Here is a 23,957-nt window from a genome sequence, read left to right on the forward strand (position 1 = left end):
AAATTATCCTGTGCAAAACTAATGACTGTTTATTTTGTTGGTTATATTAATGTTTTGTTTTGATATGAAACATAATTGGTTTGAAGCGCATTATAGCTTAGTGTTTAATATACTGTTCATTCTTTATACACTGTTCATTCTTTATACACTGTTCATTCTTTATACACTGTTCATTCTTTATACACTGTTCATTCTTTATACACTGTTCATTCTTTATACACTGTTCATTCTTTATACACTGTTCATTCTTTATACACTGTTCATTCTTTATACACTGTTCATTCTTTATACACTGTTCATTCTTTATACACTGTTCATTCTTTATACACTGTTCATTCTTTATACACTGTTCATTCTTTATACACTGTTCATTCTTTATACACTGTTCATTCTTTATACACTGTTCATTCTTTATACACTGTTCATTCTTTATACACTGTTCATTCTTTATACACTGTTCATTCTTTATACACTGTTCATTCTTTATACACTGTTCATTCTTTATACACTGTTCATTCTTTATACACTGTTCATTCTTTATACACTGTTCATTCTTTATACACTGTTCATTCTTTATACACTGTTCATTCAGTAATCATACAGAATGCATACTGTTACAAATAAAATTTATTCTAGTTTAAAGATATTGTATATATTAGTGATAATTATAAGAAGGTAGTTATGGAGTTCATTTGGTATCCCGAGTATTTAATGTAAGTTATCATGAATATTAATTTGATTTTCAACTGGTGTCATATTATAAATAAAATTATAACAAACTGCATGCCAATTGTATTCATGTTTCATTCCAACTCTAGCTTAAGTTATGGTCATACACATATTAATCAAATTTAATTCAGTTTTCATTCAAACAACATGTGTAGAATAGAAAATAATCAAATGTGAAAACACAATTCATAACATTTGTATATAAAAATCATATCACGATTCATACAATATTCAAGATTTAATATTAAAGTCATAGTCATATATATATATATAAATTAGATTTCATACACATTTCATCCAATGAGTGTACAACTTAGAAACACACTGATACTTTAAAATAGTGTATCTGAAATGTACGAAGTCTGTATAATACTGGTTACACTACGTATATAAAAGATTGAAAGTTTCAAAGATCTCACCTGAAAGAGCAGTCACTCGCTCTAGATCGACCCAGTTGAAAAAATTTCTCGCCTCCTTTTCTTTCTTCTTTCTTTTGCAGATTATTTACTACCCTAACTATTTACAGACTAATTATAAAAGTGTAAAAGTGACCCACTATTAATTTTAATGCTATTTTCTATAACCACCAACTAAGTATATTATTAAAACTACCCCACTAATTTCATAATTGTAGTTATGAATAGTCCAAAATATCCATTTAGAATCTATCGGAAAGTATTTTTTGAAATAAAAATCTCTAGTACTCAAAACGACCAAATGGGTCGTTACAATGTGACATTTTTAGAAAAAATCACTAGTTTGACAATTGATATCATTTTCATACCAATTTAATCATTCATACCGTATGAAGATTCAAAAGAAAATCAGACAAATGTCAAAACACAATTCATAACATTTGTATATAAAAATCATATCACGATTCATACAATACCCAACCCCTTATATTAAAATCATAGTCATATACGTATAAATTAATTTTCATACACGTTTCATCCAATGAGTTTACTACTTAGAAACACAATGATACTTTAAAATAGTGAATCCAATTTGTATGAAGTCTGTATAATACCAGTGTTCTGAAATTATAATAGCCAAATATTAATTCATGTGTAAATGGTATCTGAATAGAAGATAACATATGATATTATATATCATCAAATACTTAAACAGAAAAAAATTATCCAAAAGTTAAACAGAAAAAAATTATCCAAAAGTTAAAAATAATACTCCCTCTGTCCCAATTTATATGACTCACTTTCCTTTTTAGTCAGTCCCAAAAAGAATGCCACATTTCTATTTTAAGTAACAATTTGCCTATAAAATGTCTTTTTTACCCTTAATGAAATGATTTACAACCACACAAATTTCTATCATTCATTTTGGACCACAAGTTTTAAAAGTCTTTCCATTTTTCTTAAAGTTTGTGCCAAATCAAAGTACATCATATAAAATGGGACGGAGGGAGTAATATGTAATTCTTAAAAGTAGAAGCTGCAATGAAATATTTCAAATTTCTTGTTGGTGGTCTTGGTGTAAGATAATTGGTGATATCCGGAACATGTTCTTTTGCTATGCGAGGTCCACCAAAATTTGCTAGCAACCGTACCAATAGTGATAGCGCCATCCTCATTCTTTTGTTTTTTCCTATAATGCCACAGGATTGTGGCATACCTTTCACGATGGTACTTTGCATCGATTTCAACAGCTCCCATGTCAAAAACAACATTGCTGATAATTCATATGTTTATACACAATTAAGATACAATAACATTAATGTTAATACATAATTCATACCATTTTATAGTCAAATCCATAAACATTTTTTTCATAATTCATACAAAATACATCAGTCAAATTTTATAGTCAAATCCATAAATATTTTTTTCAGACTTGGAACAAATTTCACACAAACAACTGTTTTGAAAATAAAAATAAAAATAATGTGATATAAAAAAATAACTATTTTGAGTAATGTGAAAATAAATTAAATAAAGTACTTACCCTTACAACTTTTTTGGGGTTTTTGTATTTTGGTAATTTCGATTCCTTCTTCTTTGTTTTTCTTCTTGTAGATGGTTTTGATGTTTGAGCAACTTCAACATTTGTTGATTTTTTTATTTTTTTATTTTTTGTTTGACTAACAAAATCCGAATCGAAATCAGAATCAGAATCAGAATCAGGAGGGGTTTCAACAAGTGTTTTCCCCTTCCTCTTCTTCCCCTTTTGATTTGCTGGAATCATACTTTCCTTTGCTTCATTATTTTTATCTTTTTGATTCTTAGATCGAGAAGAACCACCGGTCGCCGGAATTTCAACAGTTTTAGGCGGGGTATTTGGGATAATATATTGAACGACATGAACATCATCAATTGAAGTTCCATCAAATCTGGGACTCTTTCGAGGAGTTTCAATGGGTTTCTTAAACATGATGATGAATAATCGTGGGGGATGGGGTGGACTATTTTGAAGTTAAACTTGATGGGAAACAATGGTGAAAGTGGGATAGTGGGTTGTGGCGTCTAGGAGTGAATAAGCTTGGGGGAGGGGGGTGGGATTGACGAATGAGGATGGTAACGGTAAACAAGGAAAGAAAACGTGTATGGAGAAAATCCCTAAAATTGGGTAACTGAAAATTTTAGTTCTAAAAAAAGGAAATGGCCAAACGGGGCCATTTAATTAATGATTGTGAAAATTTCAGATATAACATATATTATAGTATTATTTTCGAGCTATAGCAATAAAGTTTCAGTTTCAAGTTATAGCATTTAAAATTTCAGGTTTTAACAAATTCACCAAAAAGAGAAATGTTTTATTAATTGAAAAAAAACTATAAAATAAATAAATAAATAAATAAATAAATAAACAAAATTGTTTTTTTTAAAACGGAATTAAAAAGCAATAAATTAAAAGACTGAATTTGTAGGCTATTATTTAATTTGAAATTATTATAGATAATTAATGATTATCACTAAATAAGGAATCCAAACAATTAACATTATTTTTTATCCTTAATTAACTCAATTTCGTTAAAATTAAATCTAATCAGATCATTTCCTTCTTTTCATCAAAGTTTCTCTCTCTTCGTTCTTCATCCAAAAAAATAATCTCAGGAACGAATAGTTGAATATTTTTTTCATTGAAAAATTGATTTTATTGATATGGACAATTGCGTATCAATTTTAATTAAACACGAGGAAGATGGGATCATTCGGGTAAGTATTTAGTATTGTTTATTGTTTGTTTTTAAGTTGAGTTGAAACGAAAAATTGTTTTGTTTAACTGAAAATGTTGTAAAAATGTAATATATTAGTGATTTTAAGTTTTTGTGATTGTTTTGTGTATTTTTTCTTAAATTATGAAGTGATTGTATATTTGCGAATGAATTTAATAGAATTTTTGGAAAGAAATCTGTAAGAAAAATGTGTTAAGTTATATGTAAACAAAATTATTTGGATTTTTTGACAAATTGTATGACAAGTGGTTTTAGTTGGTATTAAATTCTAAATTTAACTGGATCATATTAGATGTTGTCATCGCTGAAGAAATTAGTAAGTTAGAAATTAATTATCTGGTACGATTAAAATAAGCAAGGGGGCAAGTCAAGTAAGCAAAAATGTATTTGTAATGAGTGAGTAATTGTTGTATGAAATGTGTATTAAGTGTGTTTGAATGTTGGTATGATATAAGTTGTCTTTGCGACATGTGTATGAAATGTATATTAAGAAAGTATGAATTTCGTTTGTAGTCGTGTCTGATGAAATGTATGAAAAGTTTTTTAATGTTGTATTGATGGTGAAATTTTATGTAGACATTTGTGTATAAAGTTTTTTGTTATTAAATAAGTATTTGCTGTATGATTTATGTATTATAGTAGTATGAAAGTGATTGGAATGTACTATTTGAATGATATTTGTAAGAATTGTTTGCTTAATTAAATATAAAAATTGTTTTGTAATATTCTGTTTGTTTGAATGATATTATATTCTAATTGTTGTTTATAATCTGATTACCTTTTTTTTTAATGAAACAGGGCATTATGGGGATTTTCAAATGGAAGGGATTTTATATGATTCTTCTAGTCTTTATGGTGGTCTAGTAAGCGTGATAACATCGCAGCTTATGATAGATACTAATATAAATAATTTAGAGATAAAATATTTAGTAGATGATCGATGCCCACCTCTTAGAATACACACTGATGTTGGTGTGCGTGTTTTCTTAGATCAAAAGAAAGTTAATTTGGATATCTTTACTAAATATTCATTGTGCATAACATTGAAGAATATAGCAATGGATAATCCGCATTCTCTATTTGTTGTGAATAGGAGAGTTTCTGATGTTGCTATAACATCAACGAACTTTGATTTATATTCCAACAACGCCATCCGATTAGTAGGAGTGAATTTAGATGAAATCATAGATGAAAGTACTGATGAAGACAATGGAGTAATCAGTGATGTTTCTAATTTATTTATAGATGAGAATCAGGTTTACAAGGATAAAGAAACACTTATGGAGGTGGCGTTTCTAATTTATTGCTGTTGAAAATTCCTTGATTTCGAATCGTAATTATGTACCGTTTATTTTAATAACAAACATGTCGTCTCAGATATTTTATTTTTCAAGAATCATCATATTCCTAAGTAATTGACATTGGATCTTTATATGATGCATCTCATAGAATATACCAAAAGGAGTTTGTTCGATAAATTGTTGAAATCTCTCTTGCCCAAGAATAGTTAAAAGATCAGCAAACACATTCATGTTGGTACATGAAGACCAGTGCGTGTGTTTCTTCCTTTCCTATAAAATAACATTATGTTCCATTTCATACACACTTCACACCCTATATGATTCAATTTTCATTCAGTTATAATTCTAAAAGCATACAGAACTTCAATAGTCCACATTTCATACACACTTCACACCCATAAAATTCAATTTTCATTGCAGCAATACCATAGTTCAAATACCACACACAATTCATATACAGTATGTTAGGAGACATGACATAAATTATACTCACATTTCACACACACTGCATACATATATTGTTCACATGTACGCAAATTTCTTTCTAGTAATAACCATAAGTTTGCATATAAATTATATTCACATTTCACACACACTGCATACATATATTGTTCACATGTACGCAAATTTCTTTCCAGCAATAACCATAAGTTTGCATATAAATTATATTCACATTTCACACACACTGCATACATATATTGTTCACATGTACGCAAATTTCTTTCCAGCAATAACCATAAGTTTGCATATAAATTATATTCACATTTCACACACACTGCATACACATATTATTCACACACTCTGCATATAAAAATTTCTTTCCAACAATAACCCTTAGTTCATATTCCACACACATTTCATACACAATGTTTATAAAGAAAATGACATACATAATATTCACATTTCACACACACTACACTCCATATACATGATAACACAGTTCATACTTTTATCATTCAAAAATTTCCAGTGGCACTTATACAATACATAGTATTTAGAAAAAAATCATACATAATTTTGACATTGCACACACACTGCACACAAAAAATTCCAGGGGCACCTATACACTACACAAATTTCTTTACGCAATAACCATAAGTTTACATTTCATACACATTTCAAACACAATGTTTATGAAGAAAATGATATAAATTATATTCACATTTTACACACACTGCATATACATATTATACACACACACTCCATATAAAAATTTCTTTCCAACAATAACCCTTAGTTCATATTCCACACACATTTCATACACAATGTTTATAAAGAACATTGTATACATAATATTCACATTTCACACACACTCCATACACATGATATTCATACACACTCCATACACATGATATTCACACACAGTTCATACTTTTATGATTAAAAAAAATTTCAGGGGCACCTATACAATACATAGTAGTTAAAAAAAAATCATACATTATTTTTGACATTGCACACACACTGCATACAAAAAATTCCAGGGGCACCTATACAATACATAGTAGTTAAAAAAAAATCATACATTATTTTTGACATTGCACACACACTGCATACAAAAAATTCCAGGGGCACCTATACAATACATAGTAGTTAAAAAAAAATCATACATTATTTTTGACATTGCACACACACTGCATACAAAAAATTTCAGGGGCACCTATACACTACACAAATTTCTTTACGCAATAACCATAAGTTTACATTTCATACACATTTCAAACACAATGTTTATGAAGAAAATGATATAAATTATATTCACATTTCACACACACTGCATAAACATATTATTCACACATTCTGCATATAAAAATTTCTTTCCAACAATAACCCTTAGTTCATATTCCACACACATTTCATACACAATGTTTATAAACAAAATGACATACATAATATTCACATTTTGAGTAAATCCCTAAATTTGGGTAACTGACATTTTTAAAAAAAAAAAAGAAGTAAAAAACAAATTAATTACCTATTATTAATTAATATTAAAAACCTATAAATATATTAATGATTTATTAAATAAATATAATTTAACTTTAAAATAAAAATAATTTTAACTGATATGTCATAACCAGTAAATATTCTGTTATAATCAAGAAATTTTTAAAAGTAGATTTAAAACTCGTAATATTTACTCTTAAATGTGTATATGAGGTGATATTTCCTTAATGATTTTGCCTGAAAATGCAAACCTTAATTTCGTTTCTTTCAAACTCAAGAATGTTTATTTATTTTATTTGACAAGCTGTTGTACTTTCTTTGACATATCCTCTTTGTCTTCCTTTGATGACTGTACTGCATGGTTTGCTGACTAGCCAATTAGTCTACCACTTAAAGTTCATAGAAAAAATGGAATAACAAATATTCTAATATATAAAACAAAGGTTATTTTTGAAAAACAAGAACAATAATTTAAAATTCACCAAGTTTAATTTTCCTCGCACATTCATATTCAATGATTTAATAAAAAGGTGCATATTGTTTCATGATTCACCGACTTGTGTGAGCTCGCAATATATACACGTAGGTTCAAAATCAAACAAAGAATGAGAGTTGTCGAGGGTTAATACATGAATAATGTTGCGTATATTTTATACTTTTCAGACCACACTCATTTACACTAAATTTATTGTTGTTTATTTGATGTGTTCACAATATTCTTTGAATGTGAAGCAAGCTCTTTGATCAACAATCTTATTAGAAACGAAAAGATCCATTAACATGTAAGAATCTAAATTTAATCATAATAAAGATAAATATTGTAACGAGCTTATCCTTCATTAGTTTGGTAAGCTCTATTTTATTATAGAACCTGAAGGCTAGGATAAACCTTCTTCAAAGAAGTAAATACATATTAAGAATAAGATTTTTTTTTCGTAATTAATAAATGATGGAAATTAAAGCAAAGTGAGGTTTAAGACAAGCAAAAAGACATTCCAATCAGTACATGCACGAAAAAATAATTCGGCGAGGCATAAAAAGTCATAAAGTGGTTGCCTAGAAAATCATTACAAATCATATCTTTTTTGTTAATTAAGATTATTAGCCCAATTAAAACAATATATTTTTTTAAATACCCAAGACATTACTTCTCTGTCCCATGCTTTGTCTTAATCCCCCGCGATTTAGGGTACTTTCTGCCTAAAATTCTCACTCTTCCCACCATAAGAAACATAAATAAATACGTTATAAGTCACTATTACAACCTAGACTATATTTATGAGTTTACCTTATCGATATAATAATATATTTTTGAACTATTGAAAATACAATAAAAATATAGTATTATATTTGATCTAATAAAACTCTCGAATTATTAGAAATAAGACAAAATACCAAGATAGATGAAAAGAAACCTTATTAGTAAGCATACTTCATCTTTAATTAAAAGTTGGGTTTGAGTCTTGGAATTAAGTTAATATTGGTAGAGAGTGTTTTATCCATCAAAGTAAAACTTCCGACGCAAATCCAAAATGAAATACTGCATCGGATGGTAAAGAAAAATTAACACTCTAAAAGAATTTTTAAGTATTAAGTAGTTTAATTAACTTCTTGTACATAAATAATGTTGTTGATCCATTTTTTTTTTACAAATGAAATGAATGAACCTCTGCTTTTCATTTTAATATTTCAAGAGGCATTGTAATTTGATTTTGTCTGATAAACAATCCACTTTAGATTGCTTAGTCCATTTCATTGTTAAAACAATTTGAATATAATTTTTTTTTTGTTAATAATTCTTGCATTGTTACGTTGTATAGATTTAAGACATGTAACATGAATAAGGATATATGAAGTAGTTTATTTACATAGCTATACCTTTTAATTTGACTTTAGCGTTAACTTTGAGCGTGTACAAGTAAATATTGAAATTTGTATAAAAATTGAACAAATAGACACATTCGTCCTACGTGACGTTCTACATGACAATTTTGTATCTTATGTGTCATTCTACATGTATTATGTCATGTAGAATAATACGTCTACTTATTTAATTTTAAGTATCTATTTGCATACAACTAAATAGATGACATAGATATCAGCCGAAGATAAACTAAATGATACTATTTATATATTATGAAACGAAAGTTTAAAGAGAGTAAGAATTAAAAGAGAGATTCAAAGTAGGTGAAACCTCGTAGTTTCCGTCAAAAGAGATTTTGTATGAAAAGAACATATATCAGTTTCTAACTTACTGCTTGTGGCTGCTTCTCTTTCTGCCATGATTGGATATCACTATGAACCATTACTAACCTTTAATCCTAAGCCAATTGTCTGTCTGGTGTCTCATATACTTCTGTCTTCTTATAATAAATACTTATACATTACCTTTTCTACCCTTCACCCTAATTATGTACATTGGTTGGCCCCATCTCACTTTCATTTTCCCTTTTCACAAAATTCCAACTCCACTTGCATTATTATTCACCCAAAATGACCATAGTCTGTACCTCACAAGATTATGATATACTTGTATTCCTCCCACCCTCAAATACATGACTTGACTCTTTTGGAAGAACATATACATATCAATTTGAAATGGTTCAACACAAACTCAATATATTTGTCGAACTTTTTTTTTTTTGGATAAAAGAAAATTTGTTGTATTGGAACTCTAAACTTGGTTAGAGCGGAGAATTTCTATTTTACTATTTGATTTATTACCGTATAAAAATAACTCAATTATCTATTTATCAATGCACTAGATTGTAAAAATTACATCGATAATGAATTCAAAGTTTTCAGTTTAGCAATGCATTTAATTAACAAAAATGCAATTCCATTGAGCCGGATGCTTAATACAATATAAACACCATAAAATTCAATATATCCTTAATTTGAAGTACATGCACCGCTAAAAAATTATTATTTTTCCACTAAAAAATGTTTAATGACTATTTCTACTGATTTGATTGAATCGGTCATAAAAGAAAAAATAACAGTAATGTTTTTATACGGAAAAATAAAAAACTTTTCTATCATTTAAGTGAAAAATTGTTTTCTACCATGTATTTTTCCGCGAGCTGATTTGGTGAAAAAATCATATTGTATAGAACAAAATCCTAATAATTTGCGGTGGAGAAAACCTTTGCTTCAATAGTGATACTCACTACTAATGAATGACCAAAGCATTGTGACCAAGAAGATATTTTGGTAAATGATTTGAGTTTTAAATCCTTTAACAAAACACAAAACATATGTAGGGACAAAATCTTGAATTATTAAAAAGGGTAAAATAGGAAATTTACCACACATAATTGAGTTTATGGCCCACTTCCTCACACCATAAACCTTGTTAAAATCGTCCCTTTTTTCATCACTCTCTTTGAACCAATTTTCACAAATAGCCTAATTTTTCCATGGCTAACCTCTTCAAGATATATACACTTTTTCTATCCATCTTCCTCTTCTCTTTCACCATTTCTTCAACTTCAATCCATGACCTTCTCAGAAGCAGGGGACTCCCAGCCGGTCTATTCCCAAAAAATGCTGTAAAATCATATGATCTTGATGAAAATGGCCACTTACAAGTCTACTTGGATAGTCCATGTGTTGCAAAATTTGAAACAAGGGTGTTTTTTGATAGTGTTGTAAGAGCTAATCTTAGCTATGGTGGTTTAATTGGAGTTGAGGGTCTTTCTCAAGAAGAACTTTTTCTTTGGTTACCAGTTAAAGATATCATAGTTTATGATCCTTCTTCTGGTCTCATCTTGTTTGATATTGGTCTTGCTCATAAACAAATGTCCCTTTCTCTATTTGAAGAACCACCTATTTGTAATCCTCAAGGTATTTATGTTACTCTGTTAAAAAATCCATTCTTGATTAGTTTGTTATCTCAATCCTCTGTTTTTTCAATCCTAGTTTGTTGGCGGAGTCAGTATTTTCTTTGACCTTATTTATGTAGTGTGATTTGTGGCCTCTCTAGCTCTGCCACTGGTCACAAATTTCAAAAATCTTTATTTTTTATTACTAATTGTATTGGATCTGAAATTTGTTGTGTTGTGCACCTAACAAAATATGAATTTTATATAGGAAATGCAGGTGTGTTAATGGAGAAGAAAGGAAGGAAGGAAGGAGTCTGGAATTCAGATTGAAAGATACAAAAAATTTCCAGACAGTGGAATCTCTGATTAAAAAAAAGAACTTTCAGTTTTGCTGGCTGTGTTCTTTGATTTTGGGTTTGATTGATGAAGGCTTGAAGCTTCAACAAAAGAGATTCTCAATTAGGTGCTTGTAGGGTTGTATAAAGTGGAAACTAACAGTATAAAGTTTTGGAAAGAGCAAAATTTTGAATTCTTCTTATTTTATTTTTTTTAAAAATAATAATTCTTGCCTCTTGAAAAATTGATATACTACTAGCTACTAGTAGTACATTGTGTTATGATTAATTACCAAAAGCAGAGAAATATGGTGTGAACATATTTCAGTTTTTCCGACCTGCTCTATCTGCCACAAACATTATTCTAATCTGACTAAAAAATAACACATACTATAAACACGAATAATCAAAGAATGACTGTAACGTGCCATGTGAACCAAGGGCGGATGTAGCTTTCGGCAGCCAGTGAGGATATTAGACCGAGTGACGGAGTCAAATATTCAAATAAAAGGAATTTAAATTTTTTATATACATACTTTTTTTTTTACTTTTATATGCTATTAGTAGTACCGTATGATTTTTTTAATGAAAGAGATTCAATTGAATCTCCATCCTTGGTTGTTGCTCCGCCATTGACACACCGCGCATAATCTGCCCATTGCATTATATTTGAATTAAATAGATATATATATTATAAAAAATTCAAACAAAACATGTTTATATTAAATTCACATTTAAATGGAAAAGTAAAAATCAATATAGTCAATTCCAACCTATTTGAGAATAAGGTATAGCTATTGTATGGGAAAAAAAAAATTGGTAATAGTGTATTACGTACACTGATTTAGAATTTTGAAATCGTCTTTAATCATATCAAACTATACTCCAACTTCCATTTATATGTCAGGAAATGGAGTAGGATGGTCAAACTAAATTGATTCATGGTCCAAGCAAGGTATGGTCAAAGATAGAATTACATATTAATTAAGTGGTAACTCTAACTCATGGTTATTGTGCGTTGCTAAATTCCTATTAGTGAATTACCCGTGAGTCTTGGGATAAGGTCACACTAATGTTTTGTACACAGGAAAAAAAGAAATATATTAAAATATGTACTACCAATTTAATTTGTATCCATTTTTGCAGCAATGTGCATGATGAGGTTTTATTTTTGCATTGCATGACCTTATTATATCAATTAAGTATTATTATTACTATCATTATGTGGGACACAAAGATTTGTGATCTTTAAGCTTGAATAGACCAGGGCGGGTCTGTAATCCATGTGTTAATATCAATTTGAGACTTTCCAGCAACTTGCCTTGGGGTCCACAAGTTTGGTCAGATAATTAATTTTGATTGAATATGAAATTTGTTACGGAAGATTGTACTAATAAGTAATTATCACAATGGGTTAATATTAAGCTTCTTGAAGAAAAGATCCTCCCTTAAATCAGGTTTATATATGCTATTGATTGATAATAATGTAGGTGGTTAGAATGGTGTTAAGTTTGTTCTGCACTCTCTTTTCAGCTTCCTAATTTTTGTCCTCTATTTACAATGGAGTATACACATTTTCTATTATTGAAGTTTTGTATCCTTTGCTGGTGGTTAAAGACTTTTTTGTCCCTTGGCCTTAATAAGGGCGGATCTAATGAAGGAGCTACGAGTTTATCCAAACTTAATTATTTTATGTTAAGAAAAATTCGTGGACATGAGAGAATGTCGAATGAGATTTAAATGCTACTAGCTAGAATGTATATAATTTCATTATCCAGCCATCTAATTAAAATGAGCAAAATCTTGAATCCTGTGTATATATTTGAATTGGAAACTAAAAGAAGTACAAAATTGCCTCATCCCTGACTATGTTGGTTTCTTTTTCGTGTGACTCGAATGTAACAAAAAATGGAAGCAATAAGAGCAGTGGCGAAGCCGCCAAGGATCAAGTCTCCACCAGCCATGGACTTGTTGAAAGAATGATGAGTCCTTATATGTGTAACTGCTGGAGCTTGATCACCTCTTCCTCTGTTCATTCCTCCTTCAAACGGCGCAGGACTTGGGACTACTGTTAAGATGTCTAGTTTTCTAAGCGCGTTAGCATTTTGCATAAGCAAGCTAACCTGAGCTAAAACTAGGCAAATGAGGAGAAAACTAAGCCTAGCCATAGAGAATATGAATATTGCTACAATTGTGTGCGCGTTTAGTCCTATTAATATAGACTTGAGAGAGTCTTTTTCGTGTTAATATTATAAGAAGGTAGGTATACTACCCATGGTCTTAAATTTTGATGATTTGACGTCTGATTTGGTTTTTCAAGTAGTCTTTTATTATTTGGATCCTTGGACCTGTTAAAGAAAGTTTTAACAAGGGAAGGTGATGCTTGAGGCAGGTTTATTTTCGGCTGTTCATTGGTCAAAGAACAGAGAAGAAATCAAGAAAGACAGTGAAACAAATGTCATAAATTTCACTATATTACAAGTCTAATATTGGTGTTTGTTCAATATCTTATTCAAACACAAAGGACACTTAATGTGCTGGCTTTTATTATTTAGCTGTTTCTTCAGCTGGATGGGATGGGACCAAAAATGTTATTTATTCAATGTTTTTCATATAGAGAAGCCAAAAAGTTTGGAGCCTGGATCCCACCATGGAAACTTCAAGTTAAAAAGTATATTCTATTTCAAAGTTTGCCTCAGTTGAATTAAGTCAAACGTGACTGCATGAAATGCTATAGAATTAATATAGGAGAAAGTAATTAGTAACATATGATATGTTGCTTCATCAATATTTTGAAAGAAAAAACAAGAGCTCACACGAGCTCTTTTTTGGATACAATATTTCGAAAACATGATTGAATCCTTTTTTGACACCATAACTAAAAATTAGAGGTACTCTGGCATTTCTCCAATGAGACTTTAGTTATTAGGGGATTTCATGCTGGTGCTAGTAGATTCCGTGGATGATCTCCAGCAAGATCTCTCTGATTCGATTAGCCTCAGTTAGTCCACCTCGAACCACCTGAAACACATAGAAAGATTAACAAATTGTGTATGTTGTTATATTGCAGCACACACAGTACAAGGTGCTAAGCAAGATCTCCTTTTTGTACTATTACAAATCTTGATATCTTCGGGCAATAGTTTTTTTATCGCTACTAAAAACCTCACTTTTTTAACATATGTTTCTCCTACCTCCACAGATGTAGTAATAAGAATAGCTCCTTTAGAGGCAGTGGCACTGGTGTCATTAATATCAAATCCAAGAACATTCATTGCCTCCATCAGTTTAGTTAATCCACCTCTTTTCTTTTGGCAGACTATTTTTATCCAAAGCTTAGTTGGGCCAATGTGAGCCACTTGAACTTCAGGCTGTTTTAGAAAGAAAGACAAAAGTTGTTTTACTGTCCTTTTAATTCAAGAATATCAAAGATTGAAACTTTGGTTTTATACATAAAGTTACCTACCTCTATGCCCCATTTACCCATCTCCTCTGCAGTATCAATAATCTCTTCATTTTTTGTCTCCGGTTCCTCCCCATGAGTTGCCTCCATTTCAAGAAGCTGCTCACTTAGGTTGTCCACATTCATTTGTAGCTCCCTAATGTAAGTGATGGCATCAGTGATTATGGTTTCTTTAGTCATCTGAAATCAGACAAGAATTTGAACTTTTTTAGAAAAAAAAGGTTAAAAATTCGTTCTTTATGAAATTATGTAAAGAATGAAGGGTTTTGATTCATTGCATTTGTTATGTTTGGGACCAATGAGCGTAATTGAAGAAGCCTTTCGCTAAGTTTTTGACGCCTATTTCTCTCAGCCTTAAGGTTCTTGGATTTGTATTCTTTAACTTCACCATCAATTTGCTTCCTTTTATCTGTTCTTCTTCCTACTTCCCTTTCTTCAGAGTTGTGTGAATTATCAAATGTGGTGTTGGGGGATTCCATTTTAGCACACCTAATTACTACCATTTAAAAGAGAATAGTTACAGTAAGTTAAAATGGATTCCTAAATTAGAAAGGAAATCTATAGATGGAGAGTATTGGTGCTAATGATTAATATGTTGAGTGCAGCTAAAAGAAGAGGCAGTACTGCACTGGTTTTTTGTTGTAGGCAGAGAATAGGTTTATATAGGGGCTCCTCACAACAGAAACATTTCTTGGTTGTGGGAATCTTCTTGTTGTAGTTTGTTGGGCATTTCCTAATTGATCACAATGTACTTGGGGTGTTTTGGAAGGACTCATTTTTGGCATGAGAAAGAGAGAGAGTGTATGTGTAGAGTTTTGTAGGTTCAGACACTACAACCCTTTTCAGTTTTGGTCTAATTACACTTTTCACTAGTGTTATCCCGAAAGAGATGAATTTAAACGGGGAATATGGTCAGTAAAGATTCATATACCCCAAGTTTAACTTGTTTGGGACTAAGTTGAACAAGTACTTTTTATGTTTACATACTAAGTAGTATGCATATAACATAACAATGATTGAATGGGAACGGTGATATATATAGTGCCAACCAACTATGCCTCCATTCCAAAATAGTTGAAATCGGTTATGTATCCTCATAGTTTGATTATTTACGCCTAGTTGTCGTCTTACTAAAACCCTCCAACGTTATGAGGACTCGTAATAGGCCATAGGGTTAAAGAGTAACAGCCACCCGGGAAAAAAGAATTAAACAGAATGAAGAATAGAAGTGGGGTAATGTTCTTGTTAGTTATGTTTGTGACTACTTTGTGGTTTGTTACTGGCATTGTAAAGTACAAATGAGTGACCAGAGCTGCTTTAAGCAGGAATTTTATTCTCCTTTCACTTTTTTTTACACCTGCCAGGAATAATTTCTTTTAAAGTACAACTTCATTAAAGCACTAGAAAGAGTTTATGGTATTCCGAGTATGTGTTTTGTACTTTAACCAGTCAAAAACCAAATCATGGTACAACAAGATACTTAGTGTAGTTTGAGTCTAGGAAAAATGATGTGTACGTAGTTTTATTTAAAAAATAATCGGAGATAAGACTGATAAATTATTTTAATTGTATAAATATTTTTTCCACACTTATATCACAAACAAAAGTAGCAGTACGCTGTAAACGCACACTGTCCGTCTTGTCAAAAAAAGAGAAATTAAATACAACTATACAAGTGTGCTGCAACAACTTATAATGCTGGTATGGAAAAAAACCATAGGAGCCTTTTACTTCTTAGGAAGTATCACATAAGTCCTTTGTAACATAACACCATAGAATAAGGCTCTTTGTTGAGTTGTTGCAATCTATTGAACGAAATAACCAGGTTCTTTCAGCAATTATGTGACAGATTAACAAAGGCCATATATAAACCAAATAACAAACATTAGGGATATAACTGATTTTTTTTTTATATTAAATATAAAAATGGGGTATCTAATATGGAATTATATATATATCTATTTCTCTCATTTAGAAAGTGCTGCTCAGCGCCAAAATAAGCAATTAAATGTCTACTTCTTCACCTCTCCGCCGTGTGAAAGGCATCTTCACCGGAAATGACAGAGCTATAAATCAGCCCATTACTTCTTCAAGACCCACCAATCTTGCCCAAGCAATTGTAGACTCTTTCAAAAAATCATCGGAATGCCCCAAATTCCGACTGAAACGCGTCCAATATGAAATCACCGCTCACCAACTTACCGAAGCCAAACACAAATCCGGCATTATAGATATCATAGAACATCAGAAAAACTATCCTGATATTCGTAACGAAGCCTTTGTTGCCCGTCTTATTCTTCTTTATGGGAAAGCGAAAATGGATCATCATGCACGTAAGCTGTTCGACGAAATGCCTCAACTAAATTGTCCGCGCACTGTCTTTTCCTTCAATGCCCTACTGGAAGCATATCTTAAATCAGAGAAATATGATAAAATTGGCGGCTTGTTTCGCGAATTGCCCCCGAAACTGTCAATTGAGCCTGATCTGGTGTCGTATAACACTGGGATTAAGGCATTGTGCAGGGCTGGTTTGTTGGATTCTGCTGTGTATTTGATGGATGAGATTGAAAATCATGGGATTAAGCCAAATATTGTCACTTGTAACACGTTATTAAAAGCCTTTCATGAAAGCAAAAGGTTTTCTGAAGCTGAAAGTTTGTGGGCTATGATGGAAAAGAGAAATATTATCCCTGATCTTTGCAGTTACAATATTAAATTAACTAGTTTGGTTAAAGCTAAGGAGGTTTCAAAGGCGATTCAGTTCTTCGAGGAGATCGTTAACAAGGGTTTCAAACCGGATAATTTCAGTTACAGTGCTATGATAAAAATGTATGTTATTAAGGGGAATCTGGAGGAGGTCAACATGTGGTATGATAAGATGACGCAAAACGGATGTCTTCCGGATGTTTCAACATTAACGATACTTATTAGTTTTGCTTGTAGCGCCAAAAAAATTGATTTTGCTTTGGATTTGTGCAAGAAAGCAATGAATTCACGCAAAGCTATTCATAATACAATAATGCAGAGGGTTGTCAATTGTTTGGTTGAGCATTCTAAGATTGAAAATGCGAGAGAACTGGTTAAGTTGGCTGAGTCTTATAAGAGCTTTCCGTATGAGCTTTCCTTGCCTTTGCATAGCTAGTTTCTTTCAGCTATGTTTGATCGTTTACTTGAGCTGAAGTGATGAAGGGTTTGAGGAATGCTCTATACAAAATTTAGCTTGTTGCATTTAGGTTACATTTTGACTGTTAACATTCAATCAAATTGTAGGATCTAAACATTTTTAAAGGATACTGGTGCTGGACTTGTATAAATTAGATGCTTGCATTTATGTATCTAGAGATTATTAATGTTTGCATAATCTACAGAGTCTCACATGAGAATGCCAAGTATGTGAGAAGCAGTTGCAACGATTTTATTGTTATACCCCAAGGTAGTTTTAGGCCATTTAGAAGGGAAAAGGTATTTGGATCGTTGGTGTACCCAGAATTTTGAGATGATCAAGCCTTTGGTAGAATTAATTAAGGTGTGCATTAATTAGTCTGGTACAACACAGTTATAAAAAAAGAGAAGAAATCACCTAAATAGCGAGTTTTACCAAGTGTTCTAATTTCAAATGACCACTACCTAGGTTTTTTAGTTTTCATTTTTAAATTCATGTCGGGATGATCAATTATAGAAATCATTCATCTCGTAGGGAGTTGATGGAGCAGTATAGGAAGGGGAAGAGAGACTTACATATAGTGTTCATTGATGCAAAAGAAACACGCAACATAGGCTATAAATTTGGGATTTCAATTTCAAGTTTTAATTTTAAGTCAACGTTTATTTATGAAATCCGCAAAAAAAATAAAAAAATTAACTCCAATTAAAAAGCCAAGATTTCAAATTCCAAATTGAGTTGTCAATTGTTTTAAATGTAAAATTTAACACATAAAATTTACATTTTGCAAAAAAATATTTCATGCTCAAACACGAAGAAATTTGACATATCATACCTAAGGAATATCTTTGAAAAAAAAAACTTGGCTAGTTATCATTGTGACTAGTGGACCTTTGTAAAATTATGTGTACGAAAGTTTATAATAACACGTAGTCACAAATATTTATAATTTTCACATATTTTATGTCTCTGAGAAAGAAATATAATTTAAAACATTCAAATTTCATATTGGGTAATTCTAAACGGGCTTTGAAAAGGAGCAGGCCTATTTCCTAAATGGATTAACCTCAGTTACGAAACTCCAATTCAACGCCGCTTCACATGTCTTCTTCTTCTTCCGTTTATCGCCGGCTTCACGGAATCTTCACCGGGAAACACAAAGTCAGTGTAAAGCTGAAAACTGAACAGCCCCAAACAACTTCCACCAAACCCACATCCAAACTTCCTGAAAAACATAAACTTCAAACCATTGTTGACAACTTCAAAAAATCATCTGAATCTCCTGAATTCCGAAACCGTTGCACCAACTATACGACCGCTATTCGCCGCCTTGAATTCAATTCTTCCGCTATCGAAGACATTTTTGAGCACCAAAAACAATACCCAGAAATTAGCAATGAGTTCTTTGTCTGCCGTCTCATACTCTTATATGGTACAGCAAAAATGCATGAACATGCCCGTAAACTGTTCGACGAAATGCCGAACCTAAAATGTCAACGAACAGTCTTTTCTTTCAATGCCCTTTTGGAGGCCTACTCAAGGGCAGAGAAGTACGATATAATCAGAGATTTGTTTCGTGAATTACCTGGGGAGCTATCGATAGAGCCTGATGTAGTGTCTTATAATACTTTGATTAAGGCATTATGGAAAGCTGGTTCTTTGGATTCTTCTCTCAGTGTAATGGATGAGATGGAAAATCACGGAATTATACCTGATAAAGTGACTTTCAATACGCTTTCGAACGCATATTATGAAAGTAAAAAGTTTTCTGAAGCCGAAGATTTGTGGGTATTGATGCAAAAGAAGAATGTTGATGCTGACTTGGGGAGTTACACCGTTAGATTACAAGGATTGGTTGCTAATAACCAGGTTAGCGAGGCGATTGAACTGTTTGAGGAGATGGGGAAGAAAGACATCATCCCAAAAGCTTTCAGTTATAACATTATGATCAAAATGTATGTGGATGATAGGAACTGGGAAGAGGCAAGAAGATGGTATGTGAAAATGGTGGAAAATGGACGTTATCCGGATAATGCAACATTTGAGATGCTCATTTCTTTTGCTTGTGACAAGGATAATCTTGATTTTGCGCTTGAATTGTGTAAGAAAGCTATTGCTTCAAAAGTTGCTATTTATAATGCAACAATGCAGAGGGTAGTCAATGTCTTGGCTGAGCATTCCAAGCTTGAAGATGCACAGGAGCTGGTGAACTTGGCCAAATCATATAAGCTATTCCACTCCCGACCCCGATCCCGGTATAAACTTTCGCTGCCTTCTCTTTAATAGTTACACATTTTATGCGGTAGTTTACTTGCACTACTGTTTCTGCTGAACTATGTTTTTAGGATTTGTTTGTGAGTTTTATGAATTACCCTTCAAGGCTTGTGGAATGCTTCGGTTGAACGTATAAATATTTTGCTTATAGCAATTTAGTTCCATTTCTACATATTAGCTACCAAATTACTAGTATATCATAAATCATAATGAATTTTGTAGTCTAATGAAATTAAGCTATTTAAAGAATCTCATTCTGGGTTTTAGATTCATTCTTCAAAATATCTAGCAATTTCCAGTGGTAGACCTCTTTGCTTCCTCTAATTAATGTGCATTGCATAAAATTGCTTGCTGCGAATTGCGATAATCACCAGTTATTAATACTTCATCAAAACTCATATTAAGCAAAAATAAGCAAGGCTTTTGCTGCATCACGTCACATTGTTCCAAAATGGGTCATTAAAGTACAACAAGTCAAACCTGCAGTTATGTGACGGGTTGGTCATGCTATTTTCAGCAAATATAAAACTCAAATCTCATTGTAGATCTTACATTGTCATCGTTAACGTCAATGCGACGAAATAAACTTATGATCTTTTCGTGTTTATTCTTTTCTATAACTTGCCAGTGGTGGAGAAGGAACTCATAAAAATGATCCTTTATATTAATACCCAAAGTAGTACCCTTTTTTATTCTTAATTAATATCTTAAAAATGAAATGGCAGGAGTAATACTTTTTAATTTGTCATGAAAAAATCTGTGTATTGCTCTCCATCAATTCACATTTTCAGCATGAACATATATGAGAATTCTATTGTTTTAAAACATGAAGAACTTAAGATTCTACTACTTTTTTAAAACTAACTTAAAAAATAGATTTATAGCACTTATTAGAATGGAGAAGAGTACATATGCTAAGCATTATTGATGTGAATAAACTAACTTAAGTGAAAACCAAATGATAGGGTCAATTATTCGTGTTATGCTTGAGGGAAATAGGTACTCCTATAGGTAAGATTTTTCATGGAGCCATAGAACTCAATGATGTGCTCAATCGTGAGTCTCTATCTGTGTTGCAAAAAATTGACTTGATATGCTCTTCTAGGACAGGAAGGCAATGATTCTCATCATAAATGTACATCATAGGAACCATTCTGGCCACGTTGAGACAAGCCTTTTGAAAGGACAATGGAATTGCACTTGGTGAGAGGCACTGTTTATTGACATCTTTCCATGTGTTTGAAACCATGTCCAGAACATGTTGCCTTGCATCTTCATTAGTTAAGCCCTGCTCTTCTTTCATCAAGTACTCTACTTATGATCCATCATTCCCTTTTTGATGCTCATCCTACCAAATATTAGAACTACGTATTAGAACAAAAGTTGGATGATGGTTAACCCATCACCAACTCAGTTGGTGAGACACCTCCACTTAATCAGTACTAGCAGAGACAACCATTAGAAAGCGACCCCCCCCCCCCTCTTCATCAACAAAAAAAAAGGGACACCCCTTGCCAAAAGATTTCCCTCATATATGTGTATACCCTACCTTTGCGGGGCTGAGAAACTTTTCTTATAGTCCCTCAGATCCAAAGAGATGATATTTGAAGTATGGTTGCACGAAAAATATGAAAACAAAATATCAAGATATAAAACAAATGAATTAACACATAGTAACACCTTAACACCTTGAAGGATAAGAAAATACATGATTACTAAATACTACTACTAATAAGGCTGTGAGAAGATGGGCTAGCCCTAGCCCCCTGTCTCTCCCATCTAAAGGGCGACAACACTTGGCTATCTACTACTTCTACCATAATTTGCCACTTTCACATCTTCCTATATCTAGGGTCATGTCCTCAATAAGTTGAAGTTGTGTCATATCCTGTCTAATCACCTCTCCTCCCTGTTATTCTTTGGCCTACCTCTACCTCTCCTAGTTTCTGCTATAGCCTACCTCTCATGTGCACATCCTCTTCACATGCCGAACCACCTCAGCCTCACTTTCCTCATCTTGTCTTCCACGGAGGCCATTCCCACCTTGCGTCGTATAACTTCATTCTTAATCATCTCTCTCCTAATATACCCGCACATCCATGATCCATCTAAGCATCCTCATCTCTGCTATACTCATTTTCTGAACATGAGCATTTTTGACCACTTTGTAGAATAACAAGAGCAAATATTAAGTGTATCGAAAACAACTTCTCTATCCCGTAAAAGTAGATGCAAGGTTTGTACATATCTTACGGTTTCCCTACCCCACTTGTGGAATTACTGGGTATGTTGTTGTTTAGTAAAGCGCCAAAACTTATATAATCCTAGACATTTACACTCAAACTACCTTGTAAGTTGAATTGTGACAATATAGGCTACAAGTGACATAAATCCTGCATAAGCCATTACACTTAATAATCAGTATTACGAAATTCAAATTAATTGGAGGTAAGTGAAGAACCACTGTTGATCTCTTTGGAGTGGGGTGCGTGAAAAGTAGAAAAAACACTAATTTCAAATTGGAAACCATTACTATCTTTTTACCTCAGCATTTCCAAGGTCATCCAAAAGGCGAAGAAACCATTACTATGTTTCAGATGTCTTGATAGTACAATATTTCCTTTTTCTTTTTTTACAATATCAGTGTATAGAAATTGAACTTTCAAGACAATTAGTTCAGTAATACAAGTGTCCAAAAACCCTACAGCTTTTCTCAAGTGGTCAATAGGATTCCATCCATGTAACCATTTAAGTGGGTTGGCTTCAACTCTTTTGTCAGAGAAATCTTCCTTCCACCATCTAATATTTACACAAACATATGCAGGCGTCATATTAGTTTGCAACTGATTTTGTTCTTTGACAACCTTGTCTCCACATGCTTTGCATATTTCACGTCCAATATCTCCTGTCGCATACAATTCCATGCGGTCAAAAACTTCGATCGATCATATATACTTAATGTTCAGTCAATGAAAATTAAATCAAGAAAAGGCGAGATTGATATCATTCGTGTATAATTTTTTTTAATATTATCAGTGGATATAACTTAAATTCATTAAGATTTTTTTTTTTTTTTCATGTTTACCCTCAATAATATTAATTACTTATTCTCTAAATTATTTTTCAAAATTTAAGTTGGATATTAAGTTGTCGTTTAGACATATATAATAGACGTTATTATTGAGTTGTCGACGTCTATGATGTTTTGAGTTTGTTATTGCAAGTTTTTAAAATTATGTTTAAATCAAAGACTCATATAAGTTAAATTTATTCAAACATAATAATTAATCAAATTACTTAAAGGTCATTTTATAAATAATTATATATATATTTGACCATTTAGGAGTATTCTTATCTTAAAAGTAAAGTAATTGAAATAGGGAACTAATTATGAAAATTATGAGGTTAAAGTCTGGCCAATGAAAAGTAAGGAAAAAAAATGTAATCCTATACATATATGTATACATGTGGAAGGATTTTAGAAGGTATAACTTACCTAATTATATACGTATATCTGTTTTTTTTAATAACGTATTTGGCCATATATGTATTTTATGGGAATTGGGACGTATTTATGGGAGTCTGAGAAATATTCTTTTCATATACGTAATTTAAGAGGATATGAAAATTGTCGGAATTATTCTTTTCCCTATTATATTGAGAATAAAATTGATGAAAATGTTTAGAAATTTAGGGGGAAGAATTAAAAATGTCAAAAAATATAATCACTT

General features: G+C 31.7%; 4 protein-coding genes across 4 annotated transcripts; 3 read left to right on the forward strand and 1 right to left on the reverse strand.

Annotated features, from left to right (window-relative positions):
- Positions 1-10,529: 10,529 nt before the first annotated feature.
- Positions 10,530-11,663, forward strand: LOC102597526 (uncharacterized). The gene is made up of 2 exons (XM_006365804.2): positions 10,530-11,013; positions 11,260-11,663. Exons 1-2 carry the CDS (start codon positions 10,587-10,589, stop codon positions 11,319-11,321), a joined length of 489 nt encoding a protein of 162 aa, XP_006365866.1. The 5' UTR covers positions 10,530-10,586; the 3' UTR covers positions 11,322-11,663.
- Positions 11,664-14,145: 2,482 nt separating this feature from the next.
- On the reverse strand, positions 14,146-15,302 carry LOC102597838 (transcription factor DYT1). Its single transcript, XM_006365805.2, has 3 exons — positions 14,793-15,302; positions 14,521-14,697; positions 14,146-14,347 (listed from the first exon to the last, which is right to left on the reverse strand). Exons 1-3 carry the CDS (start codon positions 14,967-14,969, stop codon positions 14,273-14,275), a joined length of 429 nt encoding a protein of 142 aa, XP_006365867.2. The 5' UTR covers positions 14,970-15,302; the 3' UTR covers positions 14,146-14,272.
- A 1,495-nt stretch (positions 15,303-16,797) lies between these two features.
- LOC107058656 (pentatricopeptide repeat-containing protein At1g55890, mitochondrial-like) lies at positions 16,798-17,931 on the forward strand. The gene has a single exon (XM_015304629.1). The coding sequence runs from the start codon at positions 16,798-16,800 to the stop codon at positions 17,929-17,931; it is 1,134 nt and encodes a 377-aa protein (XP_015160115.1).
- A 1,122-nt stretch (positions 17,932-19,053) lies between these two features.
- On the forward strand, positions 19,054-20,235 carry LOC102598145 (pentatricopeptide repeat-containing protein At1g55890, mitochondrial-like). Its single transcript, XM_006365806.2, has one exon. It carries the CDS (start codon positions 19,054-19,056, stop codon positions 20,233-20,235), a length of 1,182 nt encoding a protein of 393 aa, XP_006365868.1.
- Positions 20,236-23,957: the final 3,722 nt, after the last annotated feature.

This window comes from Solanum tuberosum, unplaced genomic scaffold, assembly GCF_000226075.1.
Source record: "Solanum tuberosum cultivar DM 1-3 516 R44 unplaced genomic scaffold, SolTub_3.0 scf00590, whole genome shotgun sequence".
Taxonomy (NCBI): domain Eukaryota; kingdom Viridiplantae; phylum Streptophyta; class Magnoliopsida; order Solanales; family Solanaceae; genus Solanum; species Solanum tuberosum.

Excerpts from the sequence above, each read along its gene's own strand:
- LOC102598145 (XM_006365806.2), top strand. The coding sequence starts at position 19,054 with ATGTCTTCTTCTTCTTCCGTTTATCGCCGGCTTCACGGAATCTTCACC.
- LOC107058656 (XM_015304629.1), top strand. The coding sequence starts at position 16,798 with ATGTCTACTTCTTCACCTCTCCGCCGTGTGAAAGGCATCTTCACCGGA.
- LOC102597526 (XM_006365804.2), top strand. The coding sequence starts at position 10,587 with ATGGCTAACCTCTTCAAGATATATACACTTTTTCTATCCATCTTCCTC. Across the intron at positions 11,014-11,259 it reads ACCTATTTGTAATCCTCAAG|GAAATGCAGGTGTGTTAATG; the intron begins GTATTTATGTTA and ends AATTTTATATAG.
- LOC102597838 (XM_006365805.2), bottom strand. The coding sequence starts at position 14,969 with ATGACTAAAGAAACCATAATCACTGATGCCATCACTTACATTAGGGAG. Across the intron at positions 14,698-14,792 it reads TGGGTAAATGGGGCATAGAG|CCTGAAGTTCAAGTGGCTCA; the intron begins GTAGGTAACTTT and ends TTTCTAAAACAG. Across the intron at positions 14,348-14,520 it reads TTATTACTACATCTGTGGAG|GTGGTTCGAGGTGGACTAAC; the intron begins GTAGGAGAAACA and ends TATGTGTTTCAG.